Source organism: Dysidea avara, chromosome 8, assembly GCF_963678975.1.
Source record: "Dysidea avara chromosome 8, odDysAvar1.4, whole genome shotgun sequence".
In the NCBI taxonomy this organism is placed as follows: Eukaryota; Metazoa; Porifera; class Demospongiae; order Dictyoceratida; family Dysideidae; genus Dysidea; species Dysidea avara.
This window is the reverse complement of record NC_089279.1, coordinates 37,074,952-37,091,563: the sequence shown is the minus strand read 5'-3', so window position 1 is coordinate 37,091,563 and position 16,612 is coordinate 37,074,952. Positions and strand designations below refer to the sequence as shown.

Genomic DNA, 16,612 nt, shown 5'->3' with positions numbered 1-16,612 from the left:
CACTCCAAATATATTCTGTTTCCTGTCCTGGTGTTTGTCACATAGGTACGTGTTGTAGGTATATCTGCGACCACAGTCAAAGTCTTGACCAGCTTCACTTTGACCTGTGACTAAGAGCTTTTTCGATCTTTGACTGGTGATTTAGTGACAATATTTGATTGTGAATTGGTAACTTTACCCTTGACCGTTGACCTGGCACGGTTTTGGTGGCCTTGACCATTGACTTAGACTTTGACCACTGTCGCAGATCTACCTACAGTGAGCGTCTGTGTGTAACCCATAGCTACTTGTGTTTGCATGCGGGCGGGCGGGCGGCCCATTTCCATTATAATATTGGCAGCTTTTTAAGCCATTATTTGTCTGGTACAGCCATAAAAAGCTGTATAGAGCATGTTCAAGCTTGTACATTCGGTTTTAAGTTTCAAAAATAACACAAACATGAATTTGTGCCGACTTGATAGCACTGCTGACAGGTGAGCTGACAAGATGTCTTTTACTGAACCTGTATAACTGGAAAATAATGGAAGAATACAGAATAATGGAATATTTAGAGCACAGATGTGGGCAGTAGACGGGAAACAGAAAATCATTTGGAGTGACCTAAGTTGTTGAGAGGTGGCCTAATTCAGGCTGGAGATGGATTTTTCACCCCATTCCACGTATTTGTCCTGTTTCACTATTAAATAATGATTATCACTTAGGTTCCTTGGCTCGTGGTAAGCACCTCATACAGGCTTTGCCTCCCCTCCAGTTTCCCTCCAGTGCCTATTAGATAAAAAACAAAGAAGATTTTGGATCCCAAAGTGTTGTGGCTCCTTTGATGTGTGCCAATTGCATGTAGCCCACTAGTGTCTCCCTAATATGGACTGCTAGAAATACATCGTATAGTGAGGGGTATTTTTTGCGGATTGGCTGCTATCTATGAAACCCTCCTCTCTCAAAATTTGGCAGCTTGAGCAAATAGCATTGTACCTCTGGAACATGCAACAGCCTTTTTTGCTAGAAAACCAATGGTGGATCTAGATGGGGTTCTGTGGTTTTGACAGAAACCCCCTTTTAAATTTAGCTCATTATTGTTGTATTGACAATTTGTCATAGCAAACAGCTATATACACTGTACTTCAGTAGCATGTATGCAAACTAACAGGCAATACTGTCATGGCAAAAAGGTGATCCAAATTTCTGGAGCTGTAAATAAGGGTATACCCCGTGTACAATAGTTGCTGTACTTTAGCTTCTGGGCATTAGAAAAAATGAGGGGCCTCCCCTTATTTCCTCCCCTACAATAAATACTCCCATAAGAAACAACTGACAATAAGATGGACCATCTTCTCCCAGTGTATTGAGAGACTACATAGAGGATAGTCATGTTGCATTATTACAAGTGTATTACGCATCTGATACTCTACTATGACATGTATCCATGGCAACCTGTAGGGTTAGCTAATGTGAAAGAGGGTGTGTCACTGGAGATCACCAGATGTCTGGACCAGGAGGGTGGGGCAGGATTGTAAGTGACATCTGTGTGTTGTCATGTCATCTCACTGTGGGTGTGTCCTAGTGTTGTCATGGTAGCAGGAGCTCTAGTTGAGCTGTTTTGTAGAGCTAATTGGACTGGTCCACCACTCCCACCATTACAGCCAATCACAGACAAGCAGTGGCAACAAGTTTGTTTAGAGGAAATGTCCATTGCAGGAGAGGTGGGTGTGAGTGGGTTGCCATTGGCGATCTTGTTATTGTTTGTAAACAGGAGGTGTATCCATTGACGACCACACCATTGTTGCTATGGCTGGCTCATGTGATTTTGCTTGACAATCAACAACAGTTGAGATCATGTGATGTAGGTCATGTGATCTGTTGTATTGTTGTCATGGTTACCACAGGAGTGGAGAGTGTGGAGTGTAAGATGCTTGTTCACATGGCAACAGTTGCTAGGGGAACGTGTAATGTCTCTATGGGAGAAGATTGATGAGATAATGGGTGGGTGTGTAGTGTGTGTGTCATTAGCTAATGAGCCACACCCCTACAGGTAGTTGGAGTAGTAGCAGTGGTGAGCAACTATTAGAGATGGGTCATGTGAGCCTCTACTACTTACAATATGATAAGGCTAAGGTGTGTTTCTATATAGTGCACACCATCTATGGAATGGTGGTAACAAGCTAAGTGATTTCTGGTGGGGACAACTAATAAACAAGATACCTGTCTTGTACCCATCATGTCACCGATCTTTGTGATCCCTACATATCCTGATCCTGTGATCCTCTCCTCTGCTTGTAGGTCATGTGGTGCACCACCGGCTGTTCCCTTTATCTATGACCAAGTCTGTGTGTAGTTGGGGGGCAACCAGGATTGGGCCAACTTCCCAAGGTGAAATGGCACCTATTATAAAACATTTGCTGGACTTTTTGGTAGCTTCTTATTGTTTTATTTAGTCATTGATGCTGCTAGGACAACCAAACAAAGCAGCACGTGGCAGCTTAGTGTTGCAATGAATCTCCGTGATGAGAATAGACATTGAGTTGGCCATCGGTCGATAGGCTTTACAGCACAAGCGTTGAATTGGTTGCTTACGTGAATAGAATGTTTTTGGAAACTTTCCACAAAAGCTGTTGTCATTACCTGTTCACTGTACTGAGCTAACTTGTGTACTTGTTGTGATCTGGTGAAGCTGTTCAACATGTTCTAGAACTTTAACCTTGTAGTGTATGGAAAATGTCACACCAGTTTTTGAACAATGACTCCTCGTACTTCCCTTCGCAGCTTTAGTAGTATGAGATGATCGACCTTCATTTAACTTTTAGCAATATAAAAACCATTGAAAATGTACCAGTACCACATGAATGTCATTACATGATAATACATGATGTGTTACAGTATCCATGGTAACAATTGTTAGGATCACTTTCTAAAGGCTCAACAGCTGGTGGGGTTGAAGATGACTTTGACTGGTGAGTAGTGTCTTGTGAGATCACATGACATTATGTGATCAGGACTACTTGGCAAGAGAACTCGATTTCAACAAGATGACACTTCTCAACTGGTACTTGATGTTACTATTGAAACTGATGATGATATTATTGTGGATCACATGAGCTCTCATTTCCCCAAGGTGATATCACTCATTGTATCATGTGATCCTCAGCCCCTCCCTCCAGGATGTTGCTCTTAATGATGACACTGTGTTGAATGACATCAAATTAGCCACACCCACTAACACACCCACACTGAACTGTTTACAACTAGTAGTCCTCATAGCACAATGGTAAGCCATACATGATAGAGGGTTAGAAAACCATGGATTCTGGACTGGACTCTGGAATGGATTCTGGACTTGGTACCAAATAATGTTTCATACACCTACCAGCATAGACTGCAGCAAATTAATATCAAATCACTTAAAATTCATTCGCTGCATGAGATGTCCAGTGATCTATATAGTTTTATTTTTTAAAATTTTATTTATTAAGGCTTTACAACACAAGTGTGAAGGTCTGTAGGACACCTGGTCCTACAGCCTGTTTTAAGTTGTTACAGAAAGTGTGTTTGAAAAGGTGGAGAAAGGAGAAAAAATCCAAGGCAGCCTGAGCCTGCAGCCATCCGATTAACGTTCGAACGTTTACAGGAGTCTGCCACGTGGTCAGGATGTTTTCTCTTTGTCAATTTCATGTATATGTATCCATAGGAACTCTAGAGATTGACTTATTATCTCAAAGTACTCCAGTTCTTTGTATCATCTTTACTGGTCAACAGTCATCTACACTATGATTGTGCAGCTTGATCAGTGCTTGATTATCAAAGGACATCAAGCTCACACACCTTGATTATGTTATAAGGCTTCACATACAGCCAAGTGTCTATTGTGTAGCACCAGACGAGACTACCCCTCATATGCTGGTGGGTGTAAATAAGGGCAAGATGCACCATTTGATACCGAGTCCAGTCTAGAATCCACTCCAGGGTTTATAACCTCCCATATGTAAAGCTCTCATGAAGCTCATGTGATCCTGTCTTGTGAGCCAGTCAGGTTACTATAGACATGATGTTATAAGAATTGTCTGGAAATCTTGTTAGTTTCAGAAGTGGTAATAATGATTGAGGAACACACCTCTCAATGATCTAACTATACTAGAGATTGATCATAAATACACGACTCTTATTGATAGCACAGTGAAAAGGCCACGCCCCTTAAATATTGTGTGTGTATACATAGACCAGTTGGATGAGATACTGTAATGATGTAGTCACCCTAATACAAGTGATGTAGTCACCCTAATACAAGTGATGTAGCCACCCTAACACAAGTGATGTAGCCACCCTAATACAAGTGATGTAGCCACCCTAATACAAGTGATGTAGCCACCCTAATACAAGTGATGTAGTCACCCTAATACATAATAGTTAGACACCAAGACCAAGGGAACTAAGCGATTTAGTAACCCAATGGCCCGAGGCTGTAGCGTCCTGAGCACAGCGGGGGCGCTACTAAGGGCCAGAGGGGTTACTAAATTGCTTAGTTCCCATTGGTCGCGGTGTCTAACTTATTTAGACTATGGTTTAAAGTACATACCTTTATAGCCAGAGCATTAGGGTGGCGTGAAAGAGCAATGCAGAACAGCGGAACGGTTTCTTCCTGAAGTCCTTACAGCGCCCACAAAAATATTTATTCTACTGGTAACCAGAGTAACGGCTAGAGCTACAGTAGATATGCCGTTTAGTCTACTATTTGTCCAGAATTATATTGCAGAACACGGAGAAAAATTGTATTACAGTATTATCAAGTACTCCAGTGTATCTTTCGTGTTATAATTATTTTTCAAGTACAAATTGCCTGAGGGCGGGTTACTAAATGAACATGTGTAGGTGACTAAATGAACATGTCAGGTGACTAAGTGATTTAGTAACCCTCTAAATGAGCTGTACCATAGTCTAAAAGTGATGTAGTCACCCTAATACAAGTGATGTAGTCATCCTAATACAAGTGATGTAGTCACCCTAATACAAGTGATGTAGTCACCCTAATACAAGTGATGTAGTCACCCTAATACAAGTGATGTAGTCACCCTAATACAAGTGATGTAGTCACCCTAATACAAGTGATGTAGTCACCCTAATACAAGTGATGTAGTCACCCTAATACAAGTGATGTAGTCACCCTAATACAAGTGATGTAGTCACCCTAATACAAGTGATGTTCAATGTAATAGCTAGTACAGTGACATGTGTATATCACAGGTGTAGTTATAACATTAACTATAATATTTAGTTTAGCAATGAAGTAGGGAGATAAGATTATGTGAATGATGATATTGCCTTGTGGGAAAATCCCTACTTTAGCATTGAATGAATTATGACATGCTAATGTAAGGATTTTATCACAGGGCTATGTTGTAATACCATTATTCAGTAGGGATCATGGAGGTTTGGATTTTTCTGGCCAAATACATCCAAAACAACTTCACAATACCTTCCTGATGCCTTGGCAGTATTATAACCAAGCCCAAAAGTACCTTCTGTATGACCCAAAATGCTTCCAATAGATTGCTATGATATCTATATGTTAGAGTTAAAGCACCGCCACATGTGTGTATGGAAAATACAGTACGAGGGTGTGTGCCGAGAGGCTAATACAGCACGAGGCGAAGCCGAGTGCTGTATTTCCCTTGAGACACCCCCCGAGTACTGTATGTTTCATACACACAAGCAAGGCGGTGTTTTAACTGTTATATTGTACTTCCTGGTCATCTGGCTCAGAGCGATTTTCTCTAGTACTCAAACTGCTGCGATTTTCGATGATCAGGATATCAGTAAGTGTTCATATAATCTATTTCTAGTCGTAGAACGAGCTAAAAGATTAGTTTGGCTAGTTTTAGAGATTTACAATATCACGTACGTGATCAATCGTGCTGTCTTAGTGGAGTCGTGTTTTAAAAGCTTTGTGATCAGACGATCAGTATGTGTTTATACAATCTATTCCCAGCCGTAGAATGAACTTGTAGGATTAGTTTGGCTGGTTTTAGCGATTTACAGTGTGTTGTTTACATAACATTCCTTAAATAAATTCTCCACATAACTGTACTGTATTTGCCCAATTAGCTGCATAACTGTACTGTATGACTCATACAGTACAGTTATGTAGCTGATTAGTACTGTATGGACAATATGATACGCAGCATCGCTTTGATCCTCCCACGTAAAGTACAATATATATTTTTCAATGATTTTTTGTACTGACTGACTAAATAAATGCCTTCAGACAAACATAACACAATAACAACTAAGGCTATGTGCTTGATTTTTTCACTGTTAATGTCACTTCAGTCCGACAGGTTCCTTTTGGCTTACCGCAGTATGGACTTACTTTCAATTATTTTTGTTGACAGCCCAAGGTGTTGATTTGCTGTGTGGTGGCTTCCCTACAATGGATTGATTACAGAGGCGCTTCTTCTTTATTTTTAAAGGATAGAAGAACTGGCCCTAATGGCCACCATGCTGTAACTGTAAGGGGGCTTAGACAACCCTGAGGCATCCCTCCCCCAGTGCTAGGTCAACTGAGGTTGGTATATGACCCTTACGGGGATGACCAGAGGAGGAACAACAACCCCTGATGCACATGATGGCCGAGTGCAAAAGGAAATGCCAAGATGGCAGGAAAACTCCAATGGATTCACCTTACCATGTCATGGACAGTAAGAATATCTTTTCTGTACCATGAAGCTAACATGAGTTACATGTGTTTGGTTATGCTTCGGTAAAACATAACGTTATCATTGTCGTTTCTAAACTTGAACAACCTGCTTGGTTAATAGCATGGCCAATCCGGTGTTATTAGTATAGTATCTATGGTGTAATAAACATGAAAAGGGTCTAAGTAAAGGAACAACTCCCAAAGCATAGATGGGCATTGCCAAGGGGATCCCCCTGAGTTGTACCCTTCTCTGATAGTGGCAGTGTTTCACCTCCAATGTATAAATTGGTAGATAATGATGGACATAGTGTCAGTATTGCGCAATGTTGTCTGACCATTCAAACAGTTGAATGTATTTGATGCATCATCCAAACAACATCCGAAGATGAGAAAAGTTGTCTCATGGAGTGTACAGCAGCCTCACAGCCAGACTACTGCCCAGCACACACACACACCCACAAGATACTGCACACGCCCACAAGAGACCACACCCACCCACAAGGGACCAGTACACACCCACAGGGACTAGCAGTTTTACTATGCTGTTTTCCAGAAACAACGTTTGCTCTAAGTGACATCTGTTCTGCTGTCTCAATTACTAAAATGGTGGGTGGTGTTAGCTAAACTGGTTATGATAGTTGTCCATAATTATGTATACATAAAAACCTGACCAGCTCACAAGTTAGGTCACACCCCCTTGATGATGTCATAATGATGTAGTACACACCTATACAAGACCACACCTCCTCACAAGATCACATCTGAAGAAATACAAGCTTATCTGAGTGTGAGTGAAACTATTAGAATATCTGACTTACACTTGTAACTGCAGGTTGCAGTGAAACAAAGACAGACATTTTGTTGGGCGGGGCTAGTTGCTGCTCTGACTCAGCGGTGTAAATTAGAGAGTAATAACCGTAGAAGAGTGGAACGTTGTATGATGCAACTTGAAGTGAGTGTGGCTGATCATGTGATCTCTTAATTGTATTATGTAATAGGTGTTAATGAAAGCATTCAGTGATCGGCAACCAGAGGTCTGTTTGACTGTGTGTATGTCGGTGTGTCTGTATCAGTGTCTTGAGATTACTATTGCCTCAACACAATATACACTAAACACCCAACTAGCTTCTCTGAACTAGTGGTATACGATATAGGATATTTTCCTATCACGATTATTGCACAGAATGTATCACGATACGATATATATATATATATATATATATCACGATATACAACTCATCACTCAGCTAGTGTATTTACACTGATGACACTTGTAGCAGTGATGTACTAGAAGTACAATACAACATGGCACATGACTAGCATACAACATTGCAAGCTCTTTTATCAAAAAAAGTATGACATCTTGGGTACATTTTTCTAAAATTATAGCTAAAATCAAGAGTCCATGGCTTATATCACGATAATTATAAAGATTCTATATCATATCACATGATATAAAAAAATTTATCATGATATAATTTTTTATCATGATATATCACATTTTGCACATCACTACTCTGAACCCAATTTCATTTTGTACTAGCAATTAACCATGTCACTTATGATAACAGAGGCGGATCTAGATTTATAAAGGTACTAATCTCTTGGGGTGGAGGTGTGCAAAGTACACCTGCCAGCATGCGAAGTATGCTGGAACTAGGGGGGTCTGGGGGCATGCCCCCAGGAAATTTTTGAAAAATAGATGCTAAATACAGCAATTTGGAGACATTTCCACCTAAAATGTATATTTCTGCTGTAGATATTTATATACTGCCTTTAGATATATATGGCTCTCTGCAGCATTTGCTAAGGGAAAGGTTTGGGTAGGGTTCAGACAACCAAGTACATGATGCACCCTCTCACAATCGCATGCATGATAGAATAATAATGTCGAAACTGGAAAATTTTGAAATTTGAATGATACGAGATTGGATCTGAGAGTAGTTTGACTATTTTCAATGGAAATTGTGTACCTGAATTAAGTATACCGGTACCAGTAATAACTGCACAAGTAGATGTACAAGCCTTTTAAGCAGACCAATGCACTTCATTGTATGTATAGGTGCAGGCAGATTTGGAAAACCAAGAACCAACTATTATGCTTACATTAAATGTTCTATTAGAGTAGTTAGGTGACTGCTCTATTAGAGTATCTCGATCTTGTACACCTCCAATGCTGATCCGGGTCCTTGTTGCATAAACTTTACCATAAATCCACTGATAATACCTTGGAAAGATGTTTATAAAGTGATTTATGAGTATTTGTATTATTAGTGATCAGATAATTATGCTAAGACAAAATTTCATTATAATCCTCAGCATATTGATCAAGTAAAGCCTAAAAGTGAAGGGGGGGGGGGGGGGGGGGGGGGTTCAGCCCCCAAAGCCCACCCTAGAGGTTATTGTCACTATGTTGATTGTGTAATACTACTTAAATCACCTGTATGTTATATTACACACAGGCCAAACATCCCCTGAGGCTATTCCATTGATTACCTGTATGTTATATTACACACAGGCCAAACATCCCCTGAGGCTATTCCATTGATTACCTGTATGTTATATTACACACAGGCCAAACATTCCCTGAGGCTATTCCATTGATTACCTGTATGTTATATTACACACAGGCCAAACATCCCCTGAGGCTATTCTATTGTTTACCTGTATGTTATATTACACACAGGCCAAACATCCCCTGAGGCTATTTCATTGTTTACCTGTATGTTATATTACACACAGGCCAAACATTACCTGAGGCTATTCCATTGATTACCTGTATGTTATATTACACACAGGCCAAACATCCACTGAGGCTATTCTATTGTTTACCTGTATGTTATATTACACACAGGCCAAACATTACCTGAGGCTATTCCATTGATTACCTGTATGTTATATTACACACAGGCCAAACATCCCCTGAGGCTATTCTATTGTTTACCTGTATGATATATTACACACAGGCCAAACATCCCCTGAGGCTATTCCATTGATTACCTGTATGTTATATTACACACAAGTCAAACATCACCTGAGGCTATTCTATTGTTTACCTGTATGTTATATTACACACAAGTCAAACATCACCTGAGGCTATTCTATTGTTTACCTGTATGTTATATTACTCAGAGGCCCAGTGTTGGGGGTAACGCGTTACATAACATTTATTACTTTTGTTGTAATTAAGTATTATAACGAAATACGCTATAAAAACAGGTAATATAACTCAAGTTACTTTACTTACAAAATGTAATGCGTTACCTAAGTAATATAGTTACTGTAACGAGTCTAATATTATGTAATATTATTACTACAAGTAACGAAGTTACTAATCTCGTTAGTAATCCACTGAGTAACGCCTAGCCACAACGAAGTAATGAAGCCTACTGAATGAAGCTTATTCACCAACTTCTTACTTATAACCAAGATTTGCACATTGTCCAACAATGCAATCATGTCACATGATAAGGTGGTAGTTTCACATGTCACAGCTTAAGGCTGTGGACACAAAGTAATATAATATGTACTAGTAATAGCATGGGTAGCAGTGAAATTTGGGATAAATACCACGTGTGACCGATCCGAAATTTCGCTTTGACCTGTGACTAGGAGCCTTTTTCAATCTTTGACTGGTGACCTAGCGACGATATTTCAGTACTTTTCGATTGTGGGTTGGAATTTTCACCCTTGACTGTTGACTTGGCACAAATTTAGTGGCCTTGACCTTTGACTTATGACTTTGACCATGGTGCAGATCTACCTACAGTGAGTGCCTGTGTGTCACCCCCTTGTTATAGTTTGTAATGAACAAATGTAACATGTAATATTATTACTAGTTACAACCCTCAGAGTAGCCAGTAATATGTAACTCATTACTTTTTTCAGTAAGTAATGTGTAACTGTAGCACGCTACATCATGTAAAAGTAACGAGTAACATGTAACTAGTTACATTTTTAGTGTAACGACCCCAACTCTGCATACAGGTAAATAATGGAATAGCCTCAGGTGACGTTTGGCCTCTGCAGTGTTGGGACAGTTATTTAAAAGTAACTAGTTACATATTATTGCAACAGAACTATTTCCTGTTTCACTGCCCATACAAAAGTCTCAACAGTAGCAGTGAAATTTATCCCATATTTCATTGGTAGCAGTGAAAAAGTTGTAATTGCAATTTCATTGGTTAGAATCTATGTTAACAATGTAGCACCAATAAGTGTTGACGCGTGTTTAGTACATAGTGACAAATTCCTTCATTGTATATGCAGCAGGTATGGTATTAACTGGGAATAGCGTGGGTAGCAGTGCTCGCCTTGTGAAATTTACCATTTCCAATACAAGATTTTAACCGCTGTTGCAGATCTACCTACAGTGAGTGCCTGTGTGTCACCCCCTTGTTATACAGCAAGTCCAACCTTCTAAATACAAGTTACCAGCCTACAACTACAAGTGACACAAGTTTTTCTCTGGTGTAGTTCAGCCACAAATACATACTTTGTTGTTGTATCTTAGCCTCAAGGGCACTCCTCAAGAGTCCCCATACACTATCATTCTTTGTCCATGCCTATAATGCTATCTCCAGTCTTGTCTGGACCAAGAATACAATCAATCATGTGCCTGGATACAATACGCCTTAAAAGGAAGTAACATGTTACATTCGTTACAATTTTCGTATGTAATATCTGTTACATATTACTCATTACTTTGTCATGTAACACGTTATATTACTCGTTACTGTAAAAGTAATGTTATATGTAATGCCTTACCCCCAACTCTGTCTGTATGTTATATTACACATTGCCTTAGGCTATTTCATTGTTTACCTGTATGTTATATTACACACAGGCCAAACATTGCCTGAGGCTATTCCATTGTTTACCTGTATGTTATATTACACATAGCCAAACATTACCTGAGGCTATTTCATTGTTTACTTGTATGTTCAGTGTTGGGACAGTTACTTTTAAAAAGTAACTAGTTACATATTACATGTTATTTACAACTGAAGTGCTTAGACATATTACCCATAAAATAAAGTAACTATAATAATATTACATATTATATTACTTTGTGTCCACAGCCTTAAGCTGTCATGTGTGAAACTACCACCTTATCACGTGACATGATTACGTTGTTGGACAATGTACAAATCTTGGTTATAAGTAAGAAGCTGGTAAATAAGCTTCATTCAGTAGGCTTCAATACTTCGTTGTGGCTAGGTGTTACTCAGTGGATTACTAATGAGATTAGTAACTTTGTTACTTGTAGTAATAATATTACATAATATTAGACTCGTTACAGTAACTATATTACTTAGTAACGCATTACATTTGTAAGTAAAGTAACTTCAGTTATATTACCTGTTTTTATAGCGTATTTCGTTATGTTACTTAGTTACCACAAAAGTAATAATACATAACACGTTACATAAGTAACGTGTTACTTCCAACACTGTGTATGCTATATGACACACAGGCTAAACATCACCTGAGGCTATTTCATTGTTTACCTGTATGTTATATTACACACAGGCTAAACATCGCCTGAGGCTATTTCATTGTTTACCTGTATGTTATATTACACACAGGCTAAACATCGCCTGAGGCTATTTCATTGTTTACCTGTATGTTATATTACACACAGGCTAAACATCGCCTGAGGCTATTTCATTGTTTACCTGTATGTTATATTACACACAGGCTAAACATTGCCTGAGGCTATTTCATTGTTTACCTGTATGTTATATTACACACAGGCTAAACATTGCCTGAGGCTATTTTCATTGTTTACCTGTATGTTATATTACACACAGGCTAAACATCGCCTGAGGCTATTTCATTGTTTACCTCTCTCTCCTCACTGGAACATTGAGGTAGTAGCCACACCCACTGTATGGATCATGTGATCTTAGCTCACTCCAGCATGATCTAGCCAATTGTTTGGTGTCGTTGGGTTGTTCTAATGATGCTTTACTTATCTATGAGCGGCTACAATTATGGGATGGACTTGTGATGTGTCTGCAGAATGTTGGCAGAATACGAAAGGTTTACATGGTAAATTGTTGGTTACTGTAGTAACAATTCCTCCCTATAGGCAGAAAGCGTTCTTCATGAACAACTGAAGATAAAAGAGACTCCATTACTATGGTGTCTCCTTGGTGATGTTACCCAGGTAACAAGATGATCATGTGATCTCCTATAGTAGTCATTAATAGGAAGAAGTTTGTTATCAGAAGGCATGGCAGTTGTCAAGGCAACGTAACAGTAGGGCTCAACGTTCATTAGGAATGTTGTACTTGCACAAGGAGAAGGTATGTTGCTATGGTAATGTTTATCAGTTACTATGGATACTGATGATAGTATAAAGAGTGTGTGGAGAGTCTTCAGTTGTCATTAGCGATATCATCTCTACAAGTTAGTAGATGTGTTGTCATCATACAGTTACAGTACTGTATATTAGGGATCATGGAGGTTGGGGTTTTTCTGGCCTAAAAACTTATCCTAAAACCAGCTTCACAATGCCATCCTGGCACCTTGCCAGTATTGGTTAGGTATAATCAAACCCAAAAGTGCCTTCAGTATTACACTGAATGCAACACTTATCAGGCTGATAGCCTGTACAGGGTGATCAATCACCCAAGCCAATATGAGTGCAGCCACTGGATGTATTATATATGCATACCTAACATTTTTGATATGGGTCAGCAGCTAGTACATTCTGGTTACGTTTGGTTACAATAAACAGACATATCCTAGAGAATTCACGGAGAATTTTGGTTACATGAGTTTAGTGTTTTATTTAGTGCTATTGAATTGTTTATGGAACTATTACAAAGTTCACTAAAGGCCTAGATAGGTAAGCTTGCTTGTAGAGTGGTTACTCCATGCAGAGTGGTAGCTTCGTGATGGGGACATTTCTGTATTCGAAAATGTGCGGATAAATGATTGCTGAATAAGTTATAGCGCTCTTGCTCAGCTTAGCCCAACATTTTTCAACCTGTAGAATGCCAAGGATAACAAAACTCTCCGCCTGAGTGGTTTTCATAGCAAAATCCAACTCGTGCATCCTAATCACGTGAGTTTAATCCCTACAATCAATTTCAACCTCAACGTCTATATAATCACTGCCCAGTTGTATCCTGACTACATTTCGTATGTAGCCCGGCTAGCTGGGCTACATATGAAATGTAGCCCGGGTAGCTCCTTTGATCTGAGGTGTGAAAGTGCACAAATCATGGACTTGACTTACCTTTGTCCTCCTTTGTGTCCCATTTCTTTATGCTGACAATCCCAAGGTGTCAATTCACGGTAGCGTGATACATTTGTTAACAGGAATCATCCGTATTTTCTGTGGTGACTGGATTGATTGCAGAGGTGTTCACTGTTGTTTGTTTGTTTGTAATGTTGTGTGATGGACTGAAAGTGTAATGATCATCACTTTTTGAGTCAGTAATTGATATTTGGGGCTCGTGAATTGTCTGTGTCACGGTGACTGGATTGGTTGCAGAGGTGTTTCTACTGTTCTTTGTTTGTAGTGGTATGTATCGAGCTGAACTTAGTGAGCTAGTAATTGATAGCTGGAGTGAACATCCTTTCTTTTGATGTGGTACGTGTGGGTTCACCAGTCATATTAATGTTACAAACAAGTATAAGGAATTTTAAGTTTGATTAGGGATCGTTGAAAAAAGTAGGGAAACAACAATGGTTGCCTACACCTGCAGATATACTAGTGAACATTTAATTCCTAATTCAGTCTTGGGTATAGACTGAAGTAGGGATTAAATATCAACTACATATCATTGATTTGTTTAGGAGGGTGTGTGGTTCTCACTGGGACATGCGGCATTAAAACTAGCCAATCATGATCTAGCAGTGAAGGCATTTAGGAGGTGTGTCTTGTTGGATAGTGACGTAAGATAATATGTGGGTGTGTCAGGTCTCGATCACATGATCCCCACAGAATGCTGAGGCCTGGAACAACTTATCAGCAGTTCATTTGAAGAGAAATGAAAAGTTAGTAATCATGTACTGTATATTAGGGATCATGGAGGTGTGTATTTTCTCAGTAACCACAAACCATCCTCACTACACCTTCACAACATCTTGGTGGGTAGAATCAAGTTCAAATGTGTCTTTTGAGCATTTTAACTGTCTACTAGTATATCTTAGGTGTAGGTGACCTCCCTTGTTTCACTACTAGTTGTCATCCCTACTATTCCCTTCTACTTGTGATCATTAAATTTGTTGTATATATCACAACGTGGTATTGTTTGAGGTATATAAAATTTCACCAATTTTGTGAATGGGATCTTTTATGAAATTTTAGTTGTGAAAATAGTCAAATATATTAGAATACCATATAGGGGGAAAGTTTTGATGAGAATCCAAGTGGAAAGTCCTGCAGCAGCCCAGCTTATTTCATGAGCCACACCCACTTATTTGGATTGTGCATCACTGTTTGTAGATAGTTGTATGTGGAGCCACACCCATTCAGTAAGGTGTGTTGCCGCAGTCTGAAGGCATGCACGAAACCATGTACATTGCTGTGACTGTGTGTACATGCAATGTAGAGCCAGACCCACTTTAACCGATTGTTAGGTGCCAGTAATCATCTTGAGCCATGCCCACTTATCGATAAATGCATTTTTACGTGTACGGCTAAACACTTTGAGTGGGCGCTGTTATACTTTCGTCCACCACGAAAGTTTTACTGTGAATAAGTTTGTTCTCCCTCTAACACAAAACTTTTGCCCTTTCCCCCCTATACAGTATCTAAGCATCCCATTAAAAATATGATGGAAAGTGAGCGGTTGCAAAATCACACCCCTCTAAAAGTACCATGTCTACTGTACCTGAATTCTCCAATTACTACATTATATTGATGGTGATCATAGGGAGAAGGCTTTCCACTGTTTGTTGGAGGCTGTGAAGGGTTGCTATGACAACTGGAGAATATGGGAGAATTACTTGCTGGTGGGTGTAGTTAATGAGCTCATGTGATCAAGCCCCACCCCTAGTACAGGTTAGCACAGAAACAGGGCACTACAATGAAGCCATATCAGCATACCATCGACTATTAGACTTGAAAGAGAAATTCTGTGATGTTGAGGTGCATCATGTGATCTATTAAGGTTACCATAGTAACTAATGTTCTCAGTAGATATTACATCATCTGGTGGAAGCAGCAACCAGTGGTTGCCATGATGACAACGATTTACATGATAAAGTATCAACATTATTAGCAAGAGTTACAGCTCAGGTGATCCAGTGATATTATCATGTGATAATGACATCATTATTGATCAGGTGACCTGTAGTGGGGAGGTGTGGCAGTTGAGTGCTCACATGCACCTCAAGGCTAGTTGTCCTAATTATGAGAAGGTAATTATTATATGAGGTGATGTTAGACACATGATATATACAGGTAGTGATGGAGCTACAAAAAGCTGTGAGGAGTATTAAGAAGTTTAGTGTGGGGTGGGAGAAAGATGTTGACAAGTGTAAACAAATTGTTGATGTATCATTACAATATTCCCATGGTAACCACACAAGTACATGATGACCATGTCATGATATTATATCCCATAGTGTGCAGGGAACACAGCCCCACCCACTCCAACTTGTCTGCAGCTAGGTTGTCCCTGCAGGGTGTGCTGAGTGCGATAAAGAAGGTATGGCTAGTTTGTTACTGTATCACATGATGATCATGTGATCCACATTACAGTATGATGCAGATCACATGATCCAGATGATGACATCGCTAGAACATGAACTAGACCTGCTCAAGATAGCAACTAGAGATCATGTAACCAATTAGAGGGTGGGGATTCCCCAATCTAAAGGAATGGACCATATCACTTGTCATCTTTGTAATCATAGTTTGTGTAGTTGTTGAAGTTCAAAACATCACATGTGTACATATCCATA

At 39.5% G+C, this 16,612-nt stretch overlaps 1 protein-coding gene across 4 annotated transcripts in view; it reads left to right on the top strand.

Moving 5' to 3' along the window:
* LOC136263513 (tetratricopeptide repeat protein 27-like) overlaps positions 1–16,612 on the top strand; it is a 16,970-nt gene extending 358 nt beyond the window's left edge. Inside the window, exons 2-26 of one of the 4 annotated variants that reach the window (XM_066058106.1) lie at positions 1,438–1,510; positions 1,562–1,700; positions 1,751–1,840; positions 1,884–1,980; positions 2,030–2,112; positions 2,897–2,948; positions 2,991–3,109; positions 3,156–3,262; positions 7,406–7,472; positions 7,518–7,637; positions 7,684–7,719; positions 12,499–12,558; positions 12,608–12,730; positions 12,780–12,857; positions 12,901–12,996; positions 13,046–13,099; positions 14,498–14,596; positions 14,646–14,698; positions 15,580–15,658; positions 15,708–15,794; positions 15,846–15,944; positions 15,992–16,066; positions 16,110–16,225; positions 16,283–16,356; positions 16,410–16,612. In XM_066058106.1, coding sequence (XP_065914178.1) covers positions 1,438–1,510; positions 1,562–1,700; positions 1,751–1,840; positions 1,884–1,980; positions 2,030–2,112; positions 2,897–2,948; positions 2,991–3,109; positions 3,156–3,262; positions 7,406–7,472; positions 7,518–7,637; positions 7,684–7,719; positions 12,499–12,558; positions 12,608–12,730; positions 12,780–12,857; positions 12,901–12,996; positions 13,046–13,099; positions 14,498–14,596; positions 14,646–14,698; positions 15,580–15,658; positions 15,708–15,794; positions 15,846–15,944; positions 15,992–16,066; positions 16,110–16,225; positions 16,283–16,319 — 2,039 coding nt within the window. In that variant the 3' untranslated portion in view covers positions 16,320–16,356; positions 16,410–16,612. Of the gene's footprint in view, positions 1–1,437; positions 1,511–1,561; positions 1,701–1,750; positions 1,841–1,883; positions 1,981–2,029; positions 2,113–2,896; positions 2,949–2,990; positions 3,110–3,155; positions 3,263–7,405; positions 7,473–7,517; positions 7,638–7,683; positions 7,720–12,498; positions 12,559–12,607; positions 12,731–12,779; positions 12,858–12,900; positions 12,997–13,045; positions 13,100–14,497; positions 14,597–14,645; positions 14,699–15,579; positions 15,659–15,707; positions 15,795–15,842; positions 15,945–15,991; positions 16,067–16,109; positions 16,226–16,273; positions 16,357–16,409 lie in introns of those variants that run through there. The other 3 variants (XM_066058109.1, XM_066058107.1, XR_010704673.1) reach the window with 3 other exon arrangements.